The sequence below is a fragment of the Mesoplodon mirus genome, assembly GCF_964341445.2.
Source record: "Mesoplodon mirus genome assembly, chromosome: 4".
NCBI classification, from domain to species: Eukaryota; Metazoa; Chordata; class Mammalia; order Artiodactyla; family Ziphiidae; genus Mesoplodon; species Mesoplodon mirus.
Genome location: NC_138979.1, coordinates 159741378 through 159765537, shown reverse-complemented (window position 1 = coordinate 159765537; position 24160 = coordinate 159741378). Strand labels below are relative to the sequence as shown.

General features: G+C 42.2%; 2 protein-coding genes across 2 annotated transcripts in view; one reads left to right on the top strand and one right to left on the bottom strand.

The window, feature by feature from the left end:
• The window catches only part of HEATR4 (HEAT repeat containing 4), a 35432-nt gene extending 18811 nt beyond the window's left edge, over positions 1–16621 (top strand). Inside the window, 3 exon segments of the mRNA XM_082619935.1 lie at positions 624–783; positions 2192–2250; positions 16324–16621. Of these exon segments, the coding sequence (XP_082476061.1) occupies positions 624–783; positions 2192–2250; positions 16324–16482 (378 nt within the window). The 3' untranslated portion in view covers positions 16483–16621.
• On the bottom strand, positions 2317–4398 carry RIOX1 (ribosomal oxygenase 1). Its single transcript, XM_082619924.1, has one exon. The coding sequence runs from the start codon at positions 4339–4341 to the stop codon at positions 2368–2370; it is 1974 nt and encodes a 657-aa protein (XP_082476050.1). The 5' UTR covers positions 4342–4398; the 3' UTR covers positions 2317–2367.
• Positions 16622–24160: the final 7539 nt, after the last annotated feature.

Genomic DNA, 24160 nt, shown 5'->3' with positions numbered 1-24160 from the left:
TCTAAACTTTCCTTAATTCCTAATCTGGGCTCTTTCACCAAAGGAACTCTAGCTGAATAGGTGGTTCTAATTTTTCAAAGCTGTTAGAGGAGATGAAAAATCGAGGGATGGGCTTCCCTGGTGGCGCAGTGGTTGAGAGTCCGCCTGCCGATGCAGGGGAAACGGGTTCGTGCCCCGGTCTGGTAAGATCCCACATGCCGCAGAGCGGCTGGGCCCGTGAGCCACGGCCGCTGGGCCTGTGCGTCCAGAGCCTGTGCTCCACAATGGGAGGGGCCACAACAGTGAGAGGCCCGCGTACCGCACAAAAAAAAAAAAAAAAAGAAAGAAAAATTGAGGGAAAAGGACTTTAAAAAGGCAAAAGATTCTTCATATAATTCACAAAACCAATTTCACATCAAGCAAGCATTTCTTAGCAGATTCCTTTCATCATGCCCAAAAAGCTAAAGTAAATTTTTCAATAATAGATGTGAAAAATGTCCAACCAATATCACCAGAGAACAATGTTCTCAGGCATTTACGTACCACCTAATACTAATAAGCATGAGGCAATGCTACTTTATTAACGTTTTTTGATGATTTACAGCCTAGTATAGTTGGTTTTTTCAACATTTGTTCTGATTCAGATTCAAACACTAAGCCAAAAGGAACTGTTGATACAGAAAATATTCAAGATTGAGACAGTCATAGGAATAGTGAAGGAGGAAGCAAAACGTGTTTACATGCAACCCAAACAGGGGCAAAAACCACTGAAATTCTGTACTTTTCTCCAAGAAACTTTTCAGGGTAAGTTTTCTAGGGGTGAATCCTATGCCTTGACTCCTTTAACAAGCCTTTTTCAGGATTGGATGTTTGGGGACTTAGTTGTGAGCCCTGTAGGATGAGAGCCAGGAAAGGACACTTTCTTTTCTTCTTGGCCACCATCCTCTCAGTCCTTCTGTTATCTTTTCCTTGTCGCCCTCCCCCAGGCTCTGATTTGCTATCTGCCCCTTAAAAAAAAAATGATGTAATTCTATCTGAACCAATTTGAAAGTTAGGTCAAAAAAAAGGACGCCTTAGAAAAACAAAAAACTGCCATGTGTACGTCTGGTTAAGCACTCAGAAAAATCCTTGAAGCTTAACCTTGAATAGTAATATTACCTCTGGAAAGTGAGATTATACGTACATCTACGCTTTTGCAACTTTAAGAAAAAACGATTTCATAAAGTTCTCAGCTTTACATAACTCAACCTATCAGTTAGGGTGAAAGGATCTTAAAAGTTCCAGATACAACCTAAATGATGAGGTGTAGACATCAAGCTGTACCAAAACATACTTACAAAATCAGTGTGCCCAGGCGCAGCAGCAGCCTCAGGTCATTCAGCCAGCTGCCCACCAGCCACCACCCCAAACCCAGGTCTTCTGGTTCCAAGTCCAGTGCTCTCTCTGGTACACCAGGCTCTTTTCCACCAACCATGAGAATATTCACTTGCCAGATTTGGGGAAGTTTCTTCCAACTGCCAGAAAAAAATGAGAGTGGAAAGTAACTTGAACACCAGCCTTCCCTCATGGCCAGCTTGCTACAAGTTGGCTGACTGAGGCCTATGACAGCACAACTAGGTGACATTCTGTCTCTCTGGGAGCAGTGCCAGCCACTGATGCAAGCAAGCACTGAGCAAAACCATAATACACTTTAAAAAACATAATATACTCATAACTTTTCTAATAGGATTGTGCTGTTTGGGGTTCGAGTAACATGATTAAAATGAATAAATTATCCCCAAAGTTGCAGAATTGGTCCCAATCCTACAACGGCCCCAAGTTACCTTTCACCTCAGCTGTTGATTTTCCCTATCGACCTCCCTCCTCCCACATTTCTTCAGACCATGCCACATAATAATCTAGCCCTAGAAAAAGGAAAACATTCTCTGGCACTTTAATAACTTTTCTAACATTCACACAAACTCACAGTAATAAACAGGATACTGACCCCAACCCTCCCCCCAAACTGATGAAAGATAACTCAAATGAAGGATGCAAATTCCAAATAAAAACTTCTAATGTCTCAAGCAGAGTAACACAGCAAATGCCACACAGTACACGGAAGCCTGAGGTTGATGATGAAGTTGGTACTCTCAAACGATCAGGAATCAAGGTTACTTCAGAAAAAGCTCCTTCTTCCACCTCCAACTTCTGCTTTTACTTTTGTGCCTAGATGAGGTGGTGTTTCCTAGAAGAGCGTCTGAGTTCTGTGACATTGAAGCAGTCATAAAGGTAAATGTAAGCACAGTGATGGTTATTAAGGTAAGAATGAATTTTTCCCCAAAAAAAGTGGTGGTGGTAGGAGAGAATCATTAATGTCTTGTTTCTGGCAATCAAGGAGTAACTAGTTCAGGTTAGAGGCATCTTGGTGAGCAGCAGCCCCTTGTCATATAACATGGTCGCCAAGGAAAGCTGGTCCTCCACACTGTCGCACGGCAAGTCTGCTACCCTCACAAACTCTGGATAGGAGCGGAGCAGGAGTTCCATGGCATCAGCTTGCTGGGGGTATATCTCCAAGCACTTGGGCTCTTCCAGATGATAAACTCGGGAGTTTTCCACTGTATAATAGAGAAACAAATGGCCTCCCTCACCCACCAGCCGAGCTATACCATCCTGAAGCATGTGCACTTCTGTTTCTGTTGTCAGCTGGGCCCCCACGTTTACAGGTTCCCCAGCCTCCCAGCGAATTGGGAGCCCATAAACGCTTAGTGCCCTCTCCCTCTCAGTCAACACAGGGGGCAGAGAATCGTGGATGAAGTCTTTGGCTCTCTGGTCAGCCACAGCATCGACAGGGGCAAAGTGTCCCAAGCGGGCAACCAAGACCCGCACTTTCTCCATGAAAGCAGTTCTTCGCGGATCCTTAGACTCCGAATGCTGGGCCCCCATGTAATCCATAAAGTCTCGGGGCAGTCCCCTACGAAACTCCACATTTTCCTCCATTGCAGCCTGCACTGCCAGAGGCAGTACAGCCTCCAGGAAGTCGCCCCAGGTATTGCGCTGGTATGTGGACAAGGTCAGGTGCAGAGAGTGCACTCCATCCTGGCATTCGGCTTGGTGAATGAAGCCTCGGGGAAAATAGAGCAAATCTCCAGGTTCCAGCACCGTCTGTAGCACCGGCTCTCCTAGGTCGTCCTGACTGAAGTTGGGGCTGGATGTCAGAGCTAGTTCCTCGGTCGGAACCCGCGGTCGGTAGACCCGCCAGAGCTTCCTACCTTCCAGCTGCAGCACAAAAGCCTCGATATCGTCGTAGTGGGGGGCAAAGCCCTGCGAGTTAGGGGGCGTGAGGTAAACGTTGGAGCCTGCCATGCTTCCAAACTGCTCCTGGAGCACAGCCAAAAACTGCCACACGGTGGTGGAGAAAGCCTGCGGACAGAGGAGGCGCAGGGAGCAGCCGGCCCTATACAGGGACCACGCGGCGGCGGGCAGGGCGCGGCCGGGTGGGTTCAGGGTCTCGCGCCGCCCACTGATGTAGCGCGCGGCGTCCAGGTGCTGCCCAAACTGCACCTCCTCGTTGCGCAGCATGGAATCCAGGTCGGCGGTAGAGAAAAGACCCTGGTAGTAGGTGTGGTCCTGCCGCCGCACCAGCACAGCCTCGCGCTCCCATAGGCGCCGGTAGAAATGGTCGGGCGGCATGGGCGCGATGAGCCACTCGAAGAGGCGCGCCGCCCGCCGCCGGCTGCTGGGGATGCGGTTCAGCTCAGACAAGACGCGCTGCAAAGGGGAGTCCCAGGGCAGCTCCCCGCCCGCGATTTCCCCCTGCGGCCCCGACAGCGTCGCTGGAGCCATGGACGGCGGGGCGGCCGCCAAGTGCTGGGCAGAGCACAGCACGGCCGAGGTCTCCACCAAGCGCGGCGGGGGGCCCGAGGCCTGCACCAGGCGTGCCGGCAGGGCGGATGCCTCCACCAGGCGCGCCGGCGGGGTCTGCGCCTCCACCAAGCGCGCCGGCGGGGTCTGCGCCTCCACCAGGGCGCGGGGAGTCTGCAGGGAGCGGGACGCGGGCGAGGCCTCTAACAGCTCCGCGGGCCCGAGATGGCCGTACGGCTCCCGCCGGGTCACATCCGAGAGGGCCGCCGCCCCACCAGCCAGCGGGTCCCTGCGATCGTCGACCATCGACTCCACCCTCGAGTCCTCCGAGTCCTCGCTCGGCAGCGCCTGGGCCCTCAGCGCGGCCATCCGGGACGCGACACTTCTCCTCAGCTGCCTTCGGATCTTCCTGGGCCTCAGGGGCAGGGCCAGGACCGACCCGCTATGTGGCTGTGGCTGGCGCCGGCGCCTCAACCGCCCGCGCCTCAGCAGCCCAGCGCTAGCCCGGAGCCCGTCCATGATCCTACCTTCTCCCGAGCCCGGCGGGAGATGGCGAGAAGCCGGCTCAGGCAGGCGGCTTCCGCAGTGTACTCTGGGAAAGGGGTGGGGCTCCAGCCGCCTCTGAGTTGTCCCCGCCCACCGTTCTTCCGCCGGCGCCTCCCGCTGGCCCCATTAGAAAATGTTAATTCAATGCATGGCTTCCCGCTAGAGCGGCGGAGTCTCTGCCAAATTAACACGGATTCCATATTTAGGGGACAGTTTACAAATCAAGTTGCCAGGGACTCCAGGAGAAAGAGTTAGCTACTGAACTTTTTCCTTCTAGTGTCTGCAAATTGCAGTGTTCCTCGGGAGGTCCCCGTTTCTGAAAAACACGTTCCCCAGCAGCTTTGCATGAGAAAGCGCACAATTCTTGGTTTCAAGGAATGCCCTCAGGCAAAGTTCTAGGTTCAAATTTCGGTCCACCTGGGTCTCTTTACAGACTGATTGAAGCCCTAAATTCCTCCGCCTAACTTCCCTTCCTCCTCTCTCCATTACAAATTTTCAGTCATTGCTCTCTCTCTCTGAAAATGAAGCTACAGACTTTTCTACTTGTATTCTCTTTTATTTTTTTAATTTAACAAATGTTTACTGACTACTAAGTGACAGACATTGCGATGGCATCGGGGTAACAATCATAAACAAGACAACGAAACAGACTATCACCTGCCTTCATGGGACTTAACGTTTCAGAGCACACGATCAACCTGCAAGGAAATGCACACTTTCCTTTTTCTTCCCTTCATCTTTGCTAGTTTAATCCAGCTCAAACTTCAAGTTCATCTCCAAGGCTACTTCTTAATTAAACTGGAAAGGAATATTTTCTGACTTAATAATTCCATATTCAGTGAACATATGCTGACTCTACCTGCCCAGCATCCATCCTGGCCATCCTCTCCTCGCCCCCCACCACCACGAAAGACACTGAATTTCCTTTGGAGAACCATCCTGTGCTGGGGCTCAACTTGGTCTCCAGAAGTGCTGCAGAACACAGTGAATGCTCCCAGACTATGGAAGGCCTGGAGCATCAGTGGAATCCCGTATCCTAAGGCCACAATGATTGGCTTGTGCTTAACCAAGTGACCCAAGTTTCTCCAGTCAGTGACTCAAAGGAGCTTCACTATACAGACAGGCTGCCTAAGAATCTTTTTAGGGTCCACGTCTAGTGTTATCCTACTTCAGAAGGTCTTGAGAGGTGACCATATGCCAGGCGCTCTTGTAGACACCGGGGACGCAGAGGTGAGCGACATCTTCACTGTTTTTGGTGGCAGTTGAGCATCCATCCAAAAAATTTCCTGTGTCCCGGAGCGGCTGCGGGAGACCAACTCTGAGTCACACGTGTTCTCTCCGAGCTGCCCATGCTTGGTCTAGGGGAACTTTGGTCCCTCGTCAAGCCAGTTCACTCGGGTGGCAGGAGTGGGGAGGGGGCCGACCTGCGCCTCCTCGGGGGAATCGGGGCCATTCTTCTTCTTCTTTTTTTTTTTTTTTTTGTGGTACGCGGGCCTCTCACTGTTGTGGCCCCTTCCGTTGCGGAGCACAGGCTCCGGACGCGCAGGCTCAGCGGCCATGGCTCACAGGCCCAGCCGCTCCGCGGCATGTGGGTTCCTCCGGGACCGGGGCACGAACCCGTGTCCCCTGCATCGGCAGGCGGACTCTCAACCACTGCGCCACCAGGGAAGCCCCCGGGGCCATTCTTGTATTCTTGATAACTGCCCTTCCCACCCCCTCTGGGATTTTGTTTTATTAGCTACAAGTTCTCTCTCCAGAATCTTCAAACTCACCTCCTCTGAACCTTAAATCGACTTCTTAAATCTGGGCCTCTCATTAACAGGCACTGTGGTAGGCATGAGGGTGCAATTGTCGAGAACATGGTCACTGTCCCCATGTAACTATTGTTGCTTTATACATAAAGATTACTTGTCTTCATTTGAATCATTTATGATAGATTACCAAGAATGGAATTGCTGGGTGAATTTAATTTTTGTGATTATTATAGGGCAAAATAATTTTTGTGATTATTATAGGTTTTACCAAACTCCCTCCCAAAGAGTTTACAACTTTGCAAGCAATTATGAGCAGGTTAGACTACATGGCCTCTAGGGCCTTTTCTGTGGTTCTGTTTGATCTCTCAATCCTCTTCCTCACATTCCTATCCAAACCCTTGAGAAAGCATTTAGATTTTACCCCTACCCAGGTGTCACATCTACCCTTTTAATTTCTCACATGGTCTATTACAGTGGTCCTCAAGTGGGGGCAATTTTGCCTCCCCAGGGAACACTTTCAAATATCGTATATTAACACATATATGTGGAATCTGAAAAAATTGGTATAGATGATCTTGTTTACAAAGCAGAAATAGAGACACAGACATAGAGAACAAACCTATGGATACCAAGGGGGAAATGGGGGGCGGGGGTTGGGATGAACTGGGAGATTGGGACTGACATATATACACTATTGATACTATGTATAAAATAGATAACTAATGAGAACCTAATGTATAGCACAGGGAACTCTACTCAATGCTGTGTGGTGACCTAAAGGGGAAGGAAATCCAAAAAAGAGGGGATGTATGTATACATATAGGTGATTCACTTTGCTGTACAGTAAAAACTAACACAACACTGTAAAGCAACTATACTCCAATAATGATTAAGAGAAAAAAAAAAGAAATTGCAAACTCTCCAAGCAGCTCAACATGTGGGCTTATACTGGGCCTTGATGAGAAACAATGTTGCTGGTTTCCCCTGCCATATTCTCTGGAACTCAAAACAAGAGACCTGATCAAGAATAGGAGAGAAACTTCAGTTCAAGCAAGAAGCCTTTTGACCTAATCAAACGTATAAGCTTTTGCACAGCAAAGGAGACCATAAACAAAACGAAAAGACAACCTATGTAATGAGAGAAAATATCTGTGATGTGACCAACAAGGGCTTAATTTCCAAAATATACAAACAGCTCATACAGCTAAATATTAAAAAAACAAAAAACCCAATCAAAAAATGGGCAGAGGGACTTCCCTAGTCATCCAGTGGGTAAGACTCAGCACTCCCAATGCAGGGGGCCTGGGTTCGATCTCTGGTCGGGGAACTAGATCCCGCATGCATGCCACAACTAAGAAGTCCACATGCTGCAACTAAAAGATCCCACATGCTGCAAAGAAGATCCCGTGTGCTGCAACTAAGACCCAGCGCAGCCAAAATAAATAAATAAAAATAAATAAATCTTTTTTAAAAAATGGGCAGAACACCTAAATAGATATTTCTCCAAAGAAGACATACAGATGGCCACAAGGCACATGAACAGGTGTTCAACATCACTAATTATTAGAGAAATGCAAATCAAAACTACAGTGAGGTACCACCTCACACCAGTCAGAATGCCCATAGTCAAAAAGTCTACGAATAATAAATGCTGGAGAGGGTGTGGAGAAAAGGGAACCCTCCTACACTGTAGGAGGGACTATAAGTTGGTGCAGCCACTATGGAGAACAGTATGGAGGGTCCTTAAAAAACTAAAAATAGAGCTACCATATGATCCAGGAATCCCACTCCCGGGCATATATCCAGAAAAGACAAAAACTCTATTTCGAAAAGATACATTCACCCCAATGTTCATAGCAGCACTATTTACAATAGCCAAGACATGGAAGCAACCTAAGTGTCCAAAAACAAATGAATAGATAAAGAATATGTGGTGTGTGTGTGTGTGTGTGTGTGTATATATATATATATATATATATATACCATAAAAAAGAATGAAATTATGCCATTTGGAGCAACATGGATGGACCTAGAGATTATCATACTAAGTGAAATAAGTCAGACAAAGACAAATATCATATATCACTTATATGTGGAATCTAAAAAAAATGATACAAAGGAACTTATTTACAAAACAGAAACAGACTGACAGACATAGAAAACAAACGTATGGTTACCAAAGGGGAAAGGGGGGAAGAGGGATAAATTAGGATCTTGAGATTAAGATTAAGATTAATATACAGAGGCTTCCCTGGTGGCGCAGTGGTTGGGGGTCTGCCTGCAGGTGCGGGGGATGCGGGTTCGTGCCCCGATCCGGGAGGATTCCACATGCCGCGGAGCAGCTGGGCCCGTGAGCCATGGCCGCTGAGCCTGCATGTCTGGAACCTGTGCTCCGCAACGGGAGAGGCCACAACGGTGAGAGGCCTGCGTACCAGAAAAAAAAAAAAAAAAGATTAATATACACATTACTGTATATAAAATAGATAAACACCAAAGTCCTACTGTTTAGCACAAGGAATTAGGGAATTATATTCAATACCTGTAATAACCTATAATGGAAAAGAATATGTATATATCAGAATCACTTTGCTGTACACCAGAAACTAGCACAACCTTGTAAATCAACTATATTTCAAAAAAAAAAAAAGGAAAGAAAGAAGCCTTTTAATTCTACCTAGTGGGCCTTCTACATTGCCTCCCAAATGTTTTGCAAACTGCTTTGGGGAACGTAATAAATGTTTGTGATTTTAAAAAAATGGTCCACATCAAAAAAATCTTAAATAAAAAAAATACCCTTATTAAAGCGCATTTCACATTCCATCTCCTCCCCAAAGGCTCTCCCATCTCCCAGTCACAGGAGAACTTTGGCCCTTTCACATTGCTTTAGCACATTGTGCATGTATTGGTGTATTATACGTCAGATTCCTTCTTAAACTTCCTAAACTGTAAACTCCTTCAAGCAAAGGACTTCCTTATGCCTCTTTCTCTTGCTTTTAGCACACTGCTCTCACAGAGTAGATGCACAGGAAATGTTTGTGGGAAGCAGACCAACCAGAAATGAGTCCCTGCTACTCATTATCTGTGGCATTAGCTCAGTCAAGTTACTCTCTCAGATCTCGGTAATCTCATCTGTAAAGTAGGAATAGTCATTGAACATACTTCTTCATAGATGTATGGAGAAAATAATGTTTGGTTGTGAGCATAAAATAATGCATGCAAGGCACTTAGCACAGAATCTGGTACAGATCTAAACACTTAAAAAATTGTAGCTATAATTTATTATTATGGAGAAAGGACCTGTATGATGGCTTTTGTTCCTCTGGCCTAGTTCAGAGAAACTAGGAGTGGGGGAGTCAGAGATGTTCTTGAATTGGCCAGGATGACAGCATGGGATGGGAAGATTAAGATTATTTTTGCCTGTGCCCCGTGGAAGTTTAAATGGGTCAGTGGGACCGTTTCAGACAAAGCCATCGTGTGAGGTATCGCTCTGCACAAAGTTACCTGGCCAAGGGCCAAAGTAGGGTCTGAAACCAACCAATGTTATCCTTGAAAGTCCCGTGCCCTACTCTAGGGCTGCAGTGTCTGGAGGAAGGGCCAGCAGAGGGGGTGCCCTCTTCCTAATTGACATACAGGCTGTGTGTGCTGGCCAGACCCTGATATCAGATTCCCCAGGGAAATATTGCAAAGGGCAGGTCAAGGATGTCACTGGGAGGTTTCATTGCTTTTTCAAAGGGAGTGGTTTTCAATAGACAGTGGACACATCCTGTAGTGAACTGGGGGGATGAGCTATGCTTCTCTGCTGGCAAAGCTGGGAAACACTGGGCTTAGCTAGACGAGAGCTGTAAATTTGTCTTTTCCACATCCTGTACAATATCTCCTCCTCTTAGTCTTTCCTGTGACCTCATCCTTTTCTTTTTTCAACATTTTGTGATTTCCTCAAGTAAAGAATGTTGTTGCTATCTGTCTTCTAGTTTCCCTTGTGACTGGGAGACACCTTTTGGAGACTGACTTACTTTTAATTTCATCATTTTCCTGTGGCTCTACTTAGTTCAACAAAAGCAGCTATTAATAACCATTTTCAGAAATATATTTACTGGGACTTCCCTGGTGGCACAGTGGTCAAGAATCCACCTGCCAATGCAGGGGACACAGTTTCGATCCCTTATCCAGGAAGATCCCACATGCCACAGGGCAACTAAGCCCAAGCGCCACAACTACTGAGCCTGCGCTCTAGAGTCCGCAAGCCACAACTACTGAGCCTGTGCACCTAGAGCCCGTGCTCCGCAACAAGAGAAGCCACCGCAATGAGAAGCCTGCAGACCGCAACGAAGAGTAGCCCCCACTCCTCGCTGCAACTAGAGAAAGCCCGCGCACAGCAATGAAGACCCAGCGCAGCCAAAAAAAAGAAAGAAAAATATATTTACTGATATGGAACAATGTTCTCAATATATCATTGAATAAGAAAAAAAGCAGACAAAATAGGTATTACGGTAGGATCCCATTTGGGAGATATATATGTGTGTGTCGATATGTATGTGTATTTCTATCTATCTATACATCCATCCATATATACGTACTACTAAAAAAAGTTTGGGAGTCTTTATGCCACAATATTTAACAGTGATCGTCTTTGGATGGTGGGATTTCAGGTGATTTTTATTTTCTTCTTCTTTGCATATTTGCATGGTCTGGGTTTTCTACATTGTACATAGCGTTTGTGCAATTAAAAATATAGTGGTTTTTTTGGAATTCCCTAGCAGTCCAGTGGTTAGGACTCTGTGCTTCCACTGCAGGGGCATGGGTTCCATCCCTGGTTGGGGAACTAAGATCCCGCAAGCTGCGGGGCATGGCCAAAAAAAAAAAGAAAAACATATATAGTGTTGTTTTAAACAACAAACTTCACTCTCCCTAATTCATTTCATTTCTTCGGATATCTAATCATTGCTTGCCTTGCTCTTATTTTTTTGACTTGATATTATCTTTGTTTAATGAAAGAAATTTGACATTGAGATTATAGAAGTTACTAATTGTTCATCAGAGAAGCTGCTGTAGACAAGAAGTTGAATAGAGCCAGTCCCATGTTTAAATCTACATAGAATGATCTGAATCCTCTCAGAAAAGTTATCTCCCCCACCAAATCTCATTGTTAGATAGTTATACCTTTGGATAAGTCATTGCCTTTTTCATTCATTCTTTATTTAAAATTCAAATACACTGGGAAGGTGTATTAATTTGCCAGGGCTGCCATAACAAAGTACCACAGACTGGCTGACTTGAACAACAGAAGTTTATTTTCAGACAACAATTTCTGGAGGCTAGAAGTCCGAGATCAAGGTGTTGGCAGGGCTGTTTTCTGGGGCCTCTCTCCTTGGCTTGTGGATGACTGCCTTCTCCCAATCTTTATATGGTCTTCCCTCTGTATAATTCTGTGTTAAAATTTCTCCTTTTTATAAGAACATCAGTCATATTAGATTAGGGTCCATTCTTACAATCTCATTTTAACTTAATAACCTCTTTAAAGACCCTATCTTCAAATACAGTCACATTCTGAGGTACTGGGGGTGAGAACTTCAACACATGAATTTTGGGAGACACAATTTATCCCATAACAGAGGGGTGATATATACTAAGTCACAAATTCCTTTAAACACTTTTCCTTTTTGAAGGAAGGATAACATGATAAGTTGTTGAAAGGGGGATAGGGAGAAAAAGAAATTAAAGAAAAAAGAAAAACAAGTGTCCAGGGTAATGGTTCTCAGCCCAAGATGATTTTGCCCCCCTCCCTTCCAGGGGATATTTGGCAATATTAAGAGACAGTTTTGGTTGTCACAACAGGGGAGATGCTACTGACATCTAGTGCGTAGAGGCCAGAGATGCTCCTAAACATCCTACAATGTGCAGTACAGCCCCACAACAAAGAATTATCTGGCCCTAAATGTACCAAGGTTGAGAAACCCTAGGATAAACTTTTGGATGACCCCATCAACATAAAAATGTGGATATCTTTGATCCAGTAATACTGCTTCTAGGAATCTATCCTACAGAAATATTCACCCATGTGTACAAACATATATAGATATAGAGATAGAGACAGAGATAGAGACAGATATATACAGATGCTCATTGCTTATCATTTCAAAATTGGAAATGACTCAAATGTCGACTAAGTTTCAAGAATTCTTGTTAAAAATAATGACGAGGAAAGATGTTGAAAATATATTGTAAGCTGAAAAATCAAATTGCAGAACAATATATGTTGTCCCTTTTTAAAAAATCCATATACATTTATATATAGTTTCTTTAAAACCACATGTGTTGTATTTGTGTGTGTGACTGCACAGTTGAATATCTGAAGTCAGAGGTTGCCTCTGGGGAATGGCATTATTGGCAACAGAAGAAATTTCATGTTTAACTTTATACATTTCTGAATAATTTTGCTTAAGACCTCAAGGATATAGGACTTTGCTTTGGCAAATGTGAGACAGATCACAGTCTAACTTTGAGACTACTGACTCACTAATTTGTAAAACTGTTTTACCAAATTACTGTAAATTAGGGATCAACAAATTATAACTCTCAGGCCAAATGTGGCCTGACTCCTGTTTTTACACACCCTGTGGACTAAGAATGATTTTCATATTTTTAAATGGTTGAAAAAAATCAAAAGAAGAATAATATTTTCTGAAATAAAATTTGTACAAGGGCTTCCCTGGTGGCACAGTGGTTGAGAGTCCGCCTGCTGATGCAGGGGACACGGGTTCGTGCCCCGGTCTGGGAAGATCCCACATGCCGTGGAGCGGCTGGGCCCATGAGCCTTGGCCGCTGAGCCTGCGCGTCCGGAGCCTGTGCTCCGCAACGGGAGAGGCCACAACAGTGAGAGGCCCGCGCACTGCAAAAAAAAAAAAAAAAATTTGTACAAAACTCAAATTTCTGTGTCCACAGATAAATTTTATTGGAATACAGCCACACTCATTCATTACAAACTGTCTGTGGCTACTCTCATACTACAATAGCAGAGCTGAGCAGTTTGACACAGGCCATCAGGCCCACAAAGCCTAAAATAAATACTATTAATATTTGGCCCTTCACAGAAGTCTGCCAAGTCCTGCAGTACATCATGTAAGATGCTGTCTAGGATGTTGAACTTCCAACTCTTTTGCTCATGGACCCTCTAAAAGAATTGTGAAAAGTTATGTCACCTCTTCACCTTTTTTCATTGACATCAAACTTTTTTTTAAGTTTAAATAGACACAAAGCATCTAATTTCTAACATCTACATAGTCCAGCATTTATATATATTGATATTTTAAATTAAAACTGTTACATTGGGCTTCCCTGGTGGCGCAGTGGTTGAGACTCCGCCTGCCGATGTGGGGGACACAGGTTCGTGCCCCGGTCTGGGAGGATCCCACATGCCGTGGAGCGGCTGGGCCCGTGGGCCATGACCGCTGGGCCTGCGCGTCCAGAGCCTGTGCTCCGCAACGGGAGAGGCCACAGCAGTGAGAGGACCGCGTACCGCAAAAAATCCCAAAAAAACAAAAAAACACTGTTACATGACTTTAAAATGCATCCAACTAAATCTATAACAGTTTGATACCTACCGTCATCCATTTAAAAAAATTATAAAATAAACAAGCTCTTCTTATAAGTTGAAAATTTAATCTTTTTTTAAGCTTACATTTCCATTTTGAAATAACTTCCAGACAGAATTTTATTCTAATATACTATATGTTTATGCTTGAAAATATTTTTCATCATCCTAACACTGTAACAAAAATATGTATTTAAATTGAGGTTACGGTTATATTCTATTGTCATAGTATGGGTTTTTCCTGGGATTCCCTGACCTCCTAAATGAGTTTTTTTTTTTTTTTTTTTTTTGTATTCATTAAGTTTCATTCTTGTGCTGTATAGTTCTACGGGTTTTCACAAATGCATAATGCCATGTATCCACCATTTCAGTATCATGCAGAATAGTTTAACCACGCTAAAAATCTTCTGTGCTTCCTCTTTTCCATCCTCTCTTCCTCCCCGCAAACAACTGACAATCAGTGATCTTATTATCTCTGTAGTTCTGCCTTTTCTAGAATGTCATGTAATTAAAATCATACATATGTAGCCTTTTCAGGCTAACTTGTTTCACTTAGCAATACATATTCAAGGAGGTTCACCCAAGTCTTCTGTGGCTTGAGAGCTTATTTCTTATCTGTGAACAATATTTCATTGTATGGATGTACCACAGTTTGTTTTTCATTTCACCTACTGAAAGTTGATTCTAGCTTTTAATGATTATGAATAAAGTTGCTACAAATATTCATGTGCAGGGGAGACTTACTTTTTATTTTGACTTCATTTTTCATTTCAAGTATAATATTCAAAGAATATAATACAAGTAATTGACAGAGAAATACATCTTGAAAGTCAAAATTAAAAGTTAAAATTAAAATGATATGGCCCGTCACAATTGATTTATTCAATTTTTTAAGTAATGAAAAACAAGGTAATAAATAATGTGTTGGTTCTTATTCCTTAAATAGCAAAAATACAATATAATATGTAGCTGAAATTATAAGTTATTTGTGAAATAAGAAATATTATACAAGGCATGGTGTTCTTTCTGCATGTATGTAAGTGGGCATATATCAAACTTTGGGGATAGGCTTTTGAGATTAATTAAAGAATAGTCAAGTATGGGTTGGCCAAAAAGTTTGCTTGGGTTTTTGTAGCATCTTATGGGAAAAACTCGAATGAACTTTTTGGCTGACCCAATATAAAAAATCAGAAATAATCCCATTAAATTCATTAGACATCATAATAAATTTTTTCCTATTTATTTAATGAAGGAGGAAGATATATATATACACAGGGGACTTCCCTGGCAGTCCAGTGGTTAAGACTCCATGCTTCCACTGCAAGAGGCACAGGTTTCATCCCTTGTTGGGGAACTAAGATCCTGCATGCTTCACAGCATGGCCAAAAAATAAATTAATTAAATTAAAATTTTTTAAAATTCACCATTTGTAGTACCACTACAGGTTTGCTCCCTGCAAATACACAATTCTGATGTATTCTATTTTGCTTGATTCCTATCACAAAAGAAAAACATGGTGCATTTATTTATAATGCAGTTTTCCTGCACCACCACATTCTGGTAAGGAGCTCCAAAGACTGCAAAAATTCCAAATTCAAACCTGGTCTTTTTGTCAATGTAGGTGATAGTATGTATTTTAGTTAACAGTTTGGGGACTTCCCTGGTGGTCCAGTGGTTACAACTCCGTGCTCCCAATGCAGGAAGCCCAGGTTCGATCCCTGGTCAGGGAAATAGATCCTGCATGCCACAACTAAGACGCGGTGCAGCCAGGTCAATAAATATATATATTTTTTAAAAAACAGTTTGTTAGCTTGATTTTTTAAAAATATTTATTTATTTATTTGGCCACGCCCAGTCTTAGAAGATCCTGCAGCACGCGGGATCTTTTAGTTGCGGCATGCGGGATCTAGTTCCCCGACCAGGGATCAAACCGGGCCCATGCAGTGGGAGTCTTAGCCACTGGACCACCAGGGAAATCCCCACTAGCTTGATTTATAACATTTAAATATTTAGACATTTAGTAAATGGGATTCCATTTGTACTTTGGCCCTAAGCTAAGAATACATTTGGGAATGAGACAGATAACTCTCTTACTATTTCATAGAGTAATACAGAAACCTAGATTAACATTAGAACAGCCTAGATTCCTGGGAACGCTTTAACCTAGGTACGAACTCAATCATGGCCATCACTACTTTGGTTTATAAGGTGAAAAGAGAGCAGCGCTGTGTCCCCAGGGGCTGTTCACCCTGAGTGAATCCACCTTAGCACACGTGAAGAATAAAGCTCTTTAGTCATTGCTACTACAGTTCCCATAGCTGCTGCTACTACTACATATTAATAAAGACATAGAAAACACAGGCTAACCCCAAAGATCACCATGTGGAGGTCCAAGCCTTGGGTGGGAAATTCAGGCATATTCTCCACATTAGGCTGCTGACTGCAATCAAAACAGGCAGGTCTTGGACTCATAGATTCTATTCTCTTATTTATTATTGTAGTTCACAGAGCTATTCTGATAAAAACATGGCTGAAGAAGGCTTTCTCTTTGGATCTGTCACATGAGACCACATTTTGCACATGTGCTCACATGTTAATATCTCTCTGCAGCCTGTGAGGCCCCGCACACCAAATCCCTGGTCACAGAGTCCAGTCCCGGGCCTAAACACAAGAAGCAGAGGTCATTCATCACTTGTCAAAGATCTACGCACTGCCCGGGAAAAAAGGATTGCGATGGGACCATTTGGATCTGACAACCAAGATCTCTAGCTAAGTAAAAACTCAAGTTTTTTCCAGGGTCATGTCCTCTTCCCCTAGAAGGAAAGGTAATTATTTCTAGGATGAGCCCTTCTCTTGCTCCAAGACACAGGCAGCAGTGGACCTAGTCACATTCTTCTCTTTAACTGATGTTGTGTAATCTCTGTCATTATGTTTATAAAGAAAAATCTGTTTAACAGTAAACCTGACTCTTTAATGTGCACCATTTACACAGAGGGTTAAAGAAAATTGACATCACATTAGGTGACAGTCCATATTTTTCCATAACCCAGGAAAGTCATATACTAAATATAGGTCAAAACTCCAAATTTTACTAGAATAGAAATATTCAAAGACCCAGAATCTTTTGTAAGCTATACAAAGAGCCCTTTGAAACCCAAACTAGAATCCCATTAGTCTAGGAAAGACTTAAGTGATGTTTTCTATCTACAAGTCTAGTCTTGTTCTAGAGCAAGTTCTTTAACTGCAGCCCAGAAGGCAATAAGGAAGCCATGTCACTGGACTGTTAAGAAAACAAAGCTAGTACAATATTTTGCACCTTGTACTGCATGGGTGGGTGTGAACACTTTTAGATCCCTAGGAAGCACTGCTGCAGTTTCACAAGGCTGATTAGCAATTCTCATGAGCCTCCTTAATGTACTTAATGCTTAAAACATTAAGGCGTCATGGGAGAGTTACAAACTGTATCTGTATCCTAAGCTGGGATCCCGTAAGAAAGAGCACATAATACCCAAAAAATTGCCATGGAAGAGGAAAGATCCAGAACTCATAGTAGTGTGCATCCAGCTTTCTTTCTTAAGTATTGATTGCTGTTTACACCCTAAATAGCTTTGGGACATTCAGTGATTAAAATAAAGCCAATATGAATCTCTGTCTCCATTTTTCTCCCCCTAATCAGATCCTCTCTTCTGTTTGCACTGTTACGATCAGAAATATAAAAAGCAATAATTTCCACTATGAACACCTAGCAGCTATTGAACATGGGGGAAAAAAGAACTTTGGGGGATATCAGTTAAGTATGTAAAAGAAAATCTTCCCTTTTCCTGACTCATGTAACCCATGTTTTTATTTATTAATTTACTCACTTCAAGTTAAATACTAATCCAAAAAGCACCATCACATACATCAGAATTATTTCCCCATCTATCAAGTCTGAGATTCTGAGATCTGGCTGCCATGAGACATTTGAGACAATAAATAATTCTGTATGAGTACTTTCTCAGCCACTCTGTCTTTGACTTTGTCATTTCATAATGAAAGGACTTTATTGTGCTCTCTGCATCACTGGCAGGAACAAGAAGCCTGAACGGAACCCTTCAGTCAGTCAGCAAGGCAAAACAGAGGGTCTATTAGGCCTTCGGCACTCTGGGAGATGTAGCAGAAGCAGCAGAAATGGCCCTTGTCTTTGAGGAGTGTACAAAGGGTTCTATAAAACACACATATAAGAACCTTTGAAAGACAGTATGCTTAATCTAGTAGGAATTGTGGAGTACACAGCAGATGTGTTGTAGGAGTCCAGGGGAGAAGGGCGCTGGAGTAGTCATGGGTCTCAGGGATAGCACGAGCCTTAGATAGAGTGAGGGGAGGAGGGAAGATCTTCCAGGTTGGGGGAAGGACAGGAGAAAAGCTGGAGGACGGAACTCGGCAGGGCTCCACAACAGCTCCATTTTCCTCTTGTGTTTCCAAATCGGTTCACTTGTTGCTTCACAGTAAAGAAGCAGGTCATCCATTCTCCTTGCCCTTGTGCTTTCTAGCTGTATCTATTCATATTAATAAACGGTTATAATGACAAAATATTCCAGAGATCCTTGCCTGTCCTTCCAGACTGAGGCAGTTGTAGGAGAGTCTTCCCGCACAGAATGTTTCGGCTGTCTCCTTTCCATTGCTCCTCTTTCCATTTTTCGTCTCCTTTCTTCTGCCACAGACATTCGCTAACTCCACAGGTTGATTAGACAAGGGATTGCTGCCTATCCTACTTTAAAAGGAAGCTTCTGTTTGGCCCAGTTTGTGGGAGAAGCACTATGCTGACCTTCTCTTTGTCGAGATCTAGAGAAATTTTCCATTTTTCAACAAAGATTCATGTCCTTGTTAGTTTACATATTCCATCTAAATTAGCATCCCTTAGTGAACTACATCAACAGAAATCTTCCTGACCGGACTAACAGCAAAGAGGGGTGCGGTGGGTCAGAAGGGAAACACCTGCATTAGAATTTGTTCTCTCCCATCCCACAACCTCCCATTGGTTATCACTTAATCCTCCCACTCCATCGCATCCTTTCTGGAAGAGCTATACTGTCAGCAAATAGTTACCAAATGCATGTATTATATTTAGGCATCATGGCTGTGCCAGGAAGTGTAAGACAGTTTTTCTGGCTCTGAGGAGTCTGTTTTCTTACTGGATAAAAGGGGCTCATTTGTTGGAGGCAGCAACATCAGGGCCTCTCAGAGGTCAAGAGTGAGCTGGATACTCTGACTTTTTTGAAACTTCAGCTATATTTTAAAAAACGAAGTGCCAAAATGAAATTTCTAAAAATACAGTAGGTTTTTAATGTATACACTTAAATTATTGCTTTTAACACAAAAAATTACAATGACTAACTTTTGAAACAATGTCAAAAATCTAAATTAACATGAATGTTCATAGCAGTATTATTCATAATAACCAAGAAGTGGAAACAACCCAAATGTCCATCAACTGATGGATGGATAAATAAACTTTGGTGTATCCATACAATAAAATATTATTTGTCAATAAAAAGTAATGAAGTACTAGTCCATCGACAGATGAAAGGATAAAGAAAATGTGATTATATATATATATGTATATATATATACATATACACACATATACGTGTATACCCACATATACAATGGAAATACTACTCAGCCATAAAAAAGAATGAAATAATGCCATTTTCAGCAACATGGGTGGACCTAGAGATTATCATACTAAGTGAAGTAAGTCAGACAGAGAAAGACAAATATTATATGATATCACTTATATGTGGAATCTAAAAAAATGATACAAATGAACTTATTTACAAAATAGAAGTAGACTCACAGACATTGAAAACAAACTTATGGTAACCAAAGGGGAAAAGGGGTGGGGAGGAATAAATTAGGAGTTTGGGATTAGCAGATACACACTACTATATACAAAATAGATAAACAACAAAGACCTACTGTATAGCACAGGGAACTATATTCAATATCTTGTAATAACCTATAATGGAAAAGAATCTGAAAAAGAATGTATAACTGAATCACTTTGCTGTATACATGAAACTAACACATTATAAATCAATATACTGAAGTACTGATAAATGCTACAGCGTGGCTGAACCTTGAAAACACTATGCTAAGTGAAGGAAGCCAGCTACCAAAGATCACATGTTGTATGATTTCATTTATATGAAATTTCCAGAATAGACAAATTTTTTTTATTTGTCTATTTCTTCTTAAACCAATCGTCTGTTGATGTGCACTTGGGTTATTTCCATGTCTCGGCTATTGTAAATAGTGCTGCTATGAACATTGGAGTGCATGTGTCTTTTCAAATTGGAGTTTTCAACTTTTCCAGATATGTGCCCAGGAGTGGAATTGCTGGATATATGGTAGCTCTATTTTTAGTTTTTTGAGGAACATGCATACTGTTCTCCATAGTGGCTGCACCAAGTTACATTCCCATCAATAGTGTAGGAGGGCTCCCTTTTCTCCACACCCTCTCCAGCATTTTTTTACAAACTTTTTTTTTTAACATCTTGATATAGACTTTCTGATGATAGCCATTCTGATCGGTATGAGGTAATGCCCAATTGTGGTTTTGATTTGCATTTCTCTAATAATTAGTGGTGCTGAGCACTTTTTCATGTGCCTGTTGGCCATCTGAATGTCTTCTTTGGAGAAATGTCTGTTTAGGTCTTCTGCCCATTTTTTGATTGGGTTGGGTTTTTTTTTGATATTGAGTTGCATAAGCTGTTTGTACATTTTGGATATTAACCTCTTGTCAACTGCATCATGTGCAAATATTTTCTCCCAGTCCATAGGTTGTCTTTTAATTTTGTTGATAGTTTCCTTTGCTATGCAAAAGCTTATAAGTTTGATTAGGTCCCATTTGTTTATTTTTGCTTTTGTTTCCTTTGCCTTAGGAGACAGATCCAAAAAAATATTGCTACGATTTAGGTCAGAGAATATTTTTCCTATGTTCTTTTCTAGGAGTTTATGGCATTATGTCTTATATTTAGGTATTTTAAACATTTTGAGTTTATTTTTGTATACGGTATGAGGAAGTGTTCTAATTTCATTCTTTTACATGTAGCTGTCCAGCTTTTCCAACACCACTTGCTAAAGAGACTCTCTTTTCTCCGTTGTATATTCTTGCCTCCTTTGCAGTAGATTACAGAATATCAAATTTATATAAACAGAAAGTAGATTAGTGATTGCTTAGGGCTGGGAGAGGTGGAAATGGGGGAGGGAGAGTTGGAGAGGGGAATAGGAATTGACTGTTAATGGGGTTTCTTTGGGGGGAACAGATATGTTCTAAAATTAGATTGTGGTGATGATTGTCCAACCTTGTGAATAAAATGAAAGAACATTGCATCATACACTTTAAATGGGTGAATTGTATAGTATGTTAATTGTACCTCAATTCGGCTGTTTTTAAAAAATCTAAATCGAAAGGCTTTTGTGACTGTGAAAGGCCCACAAGTGTAGGATGCTGTGCAGTGTGGAGTAGTGAACAGAACACTGGCTTTGGAAGTCAACATGCCTGAGTCCAAACATTTTGCTGCTTATTAATTATGCGACATTAGGTGAGTGACTTAAATTCTCTGAGATTTCTTTTTTTTTTTAAATAAATTTATTTTATTTATTTATTTTTGGCTGCATTGGGTCTTCGTTGTTGCGTGTGGGCTTTCTCTAGTTGCTGCAAGTGAGGGCTACTCTTCGTTGTGGTGCATGGGCTTCTCATTGTGGTGTCTTCTCCTGTTGTGGAGCGTGGGCTCTAGGTGCACGGGCTTCATTAGTTGTGGCACATGGGCTCAGTAGTGGCTTGCAGGCTCTAGAGTGCAGACTCAGTAGTTGTGGCACACGGGCTTAGTTACTCCGCGGCATGTGGGATCTTCCTGGACCAGGGCTCGAACCTGTGTCCCCTGAATTGGCAGGCAGATTATTAACCACTCTGCCACCAGGGAAGCCCTGAGATTTCTTTCATTCACTGTAAAATGGTGACAATAATTCCTACTTCATAGGACTGGGTTTTGTTTTTTTTTTAAAAAACATTGATTCAAAAAATATTTATTAAAGAGTTATTACATTTCAGGAACTGTTCTAGGTTCTCAGATACAGCAGTGACCAGGTTAGTCAAGGCTCTCTACATTATAACTCATGCAAAAAAATCTAGATTTTTACATGAAACTTGTCCACTGTAAAACATTGGCAATTACTTTAAAAATATTAAAAACACTGAAAACTAACATTGTGCAAAACACATCTGTGAGCCAAATTTTGCCCTTGGGCTGAGAGTTTGTGACCCCCGATGTAGGCTTTTCAAATGGTGAGTTTCTAGGCTATTGCTCACCTGGCTGAACCTCAGTACCCTCAGCCTGTTCCCATGTGCTGCCCAGCATCAACCAAACAAAAATTCCTCAAAAATTCAGGGAAATCGTCCTAGCAAGTAATTGAGCTAGGCAGTGGCCTGGACCTCACTCATCTCTATAAGATGCTGCAGGCTCCCTCAATGACCCAATGAGGCACCATTCATTTTCCATGCCTGGGCTGAGCTAGCACTTTCTACAGGGTAGGTTTGGAAGGCACTTGTGCTTCCCATACCTTTCAAGATCATCTGTCCTCTGAGAATCTCTTTAGGAGGCCAATTTAGGACACAGTCTCAGATGTTGGGATTTAGCCCTTTTCATTCTTCTTTATCTGCTGATACCTGTCACCTCAACTGTTTTTGGCCAAACATATAAGTGTGCACTAGTTGTATGGGAGGCTGTTTCCTGGAACTCAGTAATGGATAATTAATCTGTTTTAGTTCTCTAACATATCCCAGATCTCAGAAAAGAAAAAAAAGGCTTTAAATATACTTGTAGCTATTCAATTCAGAGTCAAACAAATTTACATTGCTCATTTGTCCATCAACAGAGCAGTAGAGTTTAAAACTCTGGGAAGAGGGATTCTATAGAGAGAATTCAGGAAGTCAGTGCCTTCATTAGGCCATATTACCCTCTCAACACCAAAATGCTGTTTTGAGTACTTCACCCCATAGGGTCATGGAATTCTCCAGTGCCTCTGAGTTTGAGACTTTCACAGGCAGAAGCTAAGTGGAGCACATCAGACTTCCAAGAGCCTCTACCAAGACAATGTGATACCATACCTTTGATAAAGGAGGCAAGAATATACAATGGAGAAAAGACAGCCTCTTCAATAAGTGGTGCTGGGAAAACTGGACAGCTACATGTAAAAGAATGAAATTAGAACACTCCCTAACACCATACACAAAAATAAACTCAAAATGAATTAAAGACCTAGATGTAAGGTGAGATACTATCAAACTCTTAGAGGAAAACATAGGCAGAACACTCTATGACATAAATCACAGCAAGATCCTTTTTGACCCACCTCCTAGAGAAATGGAAATAAAAACAAAAATAAACAAATGGGACCTAATGAAACTTAAAAGCTTTTGCACAGCAAAGGAAACCATAAACAAGACGAAAAGACAACCCTCAGAATGGGAGAAAATATTTGCAAATGAAGCAACTGACAAAGGATTAATCTCTAAAATTTACAAGCAGCTCATGCAGCTCAATATCAAAAAGCAAACAACCCAATCCAAAGATGGGCAGAAGACCTAAATAGACATTTCTCCAAAGAAGATATACAGATTGCCAACAAACACATGAAAGAATGCTCAACATCATTCATCATTAGAGAAATGCAAATCAAAACTACAATGCGATATCATCTCACACCGGTCAGAATGGCCATCATCAAAAAGTCTACAAACAATAAATGCTGGAGAGGGTGTGGAGAAAAGGGAACCCTCTTGCACTGTTGGTGGGAATGTAAATTGATACAGCCACTATGGAGAACAGTATGGAGGTTCCTTAAAAAACTACAAATAGAACTACCATATATGACCCAGCAATCCCACTACTGGGCATATACACTGAGAAAACCATAATTCAAAAAGAGACATGTACCAAAATGTTCATTGTAGCTCTATTTACAATGGCCAGGACATGGAAGCAACCTAAGTGTCCATCAACAGATGAATGGATAAAGAAGATGTGGCAAATATGTACAATGGAATATTACTCAGCCATGAAAAGAGACGAAATTGAGTTATTTGTAGTGAGGTGGATGGACCTAGAGTCTGTCATACAGAGTGAAGTAAGTCAGAAAGAGAAAAACAAATACTGTATGCTAACACATATATATGGAATCTAAAAAGCAAAACAAAAAAATGGTCATGCAGAACCTAGGGGTAAGTTGGGAATAAAGATGCAGACCTATTAGAGAATGGACTTGAGGACACGGGGAGGGGGAAGGGTAAGCTGGGACAAAGTGGGAGAGTGGCATGGACATATATACACTACCAAATGTAAAATAGATAACTAGTGGGAAGCAGCCGCATAGCACAGGGAGATCACCTCGGTGCTTTGTG

What these genes read in the sequence shown, in the direction of transcription:
- RIOX1 (XM_082619924.1), bottom strand. Translation starts at nt 4,341, where the DNA reads ATGGACGGGCTCCGGGCTAGCGCTGGGCTGCTGAGGCGCGGGCGGTTG.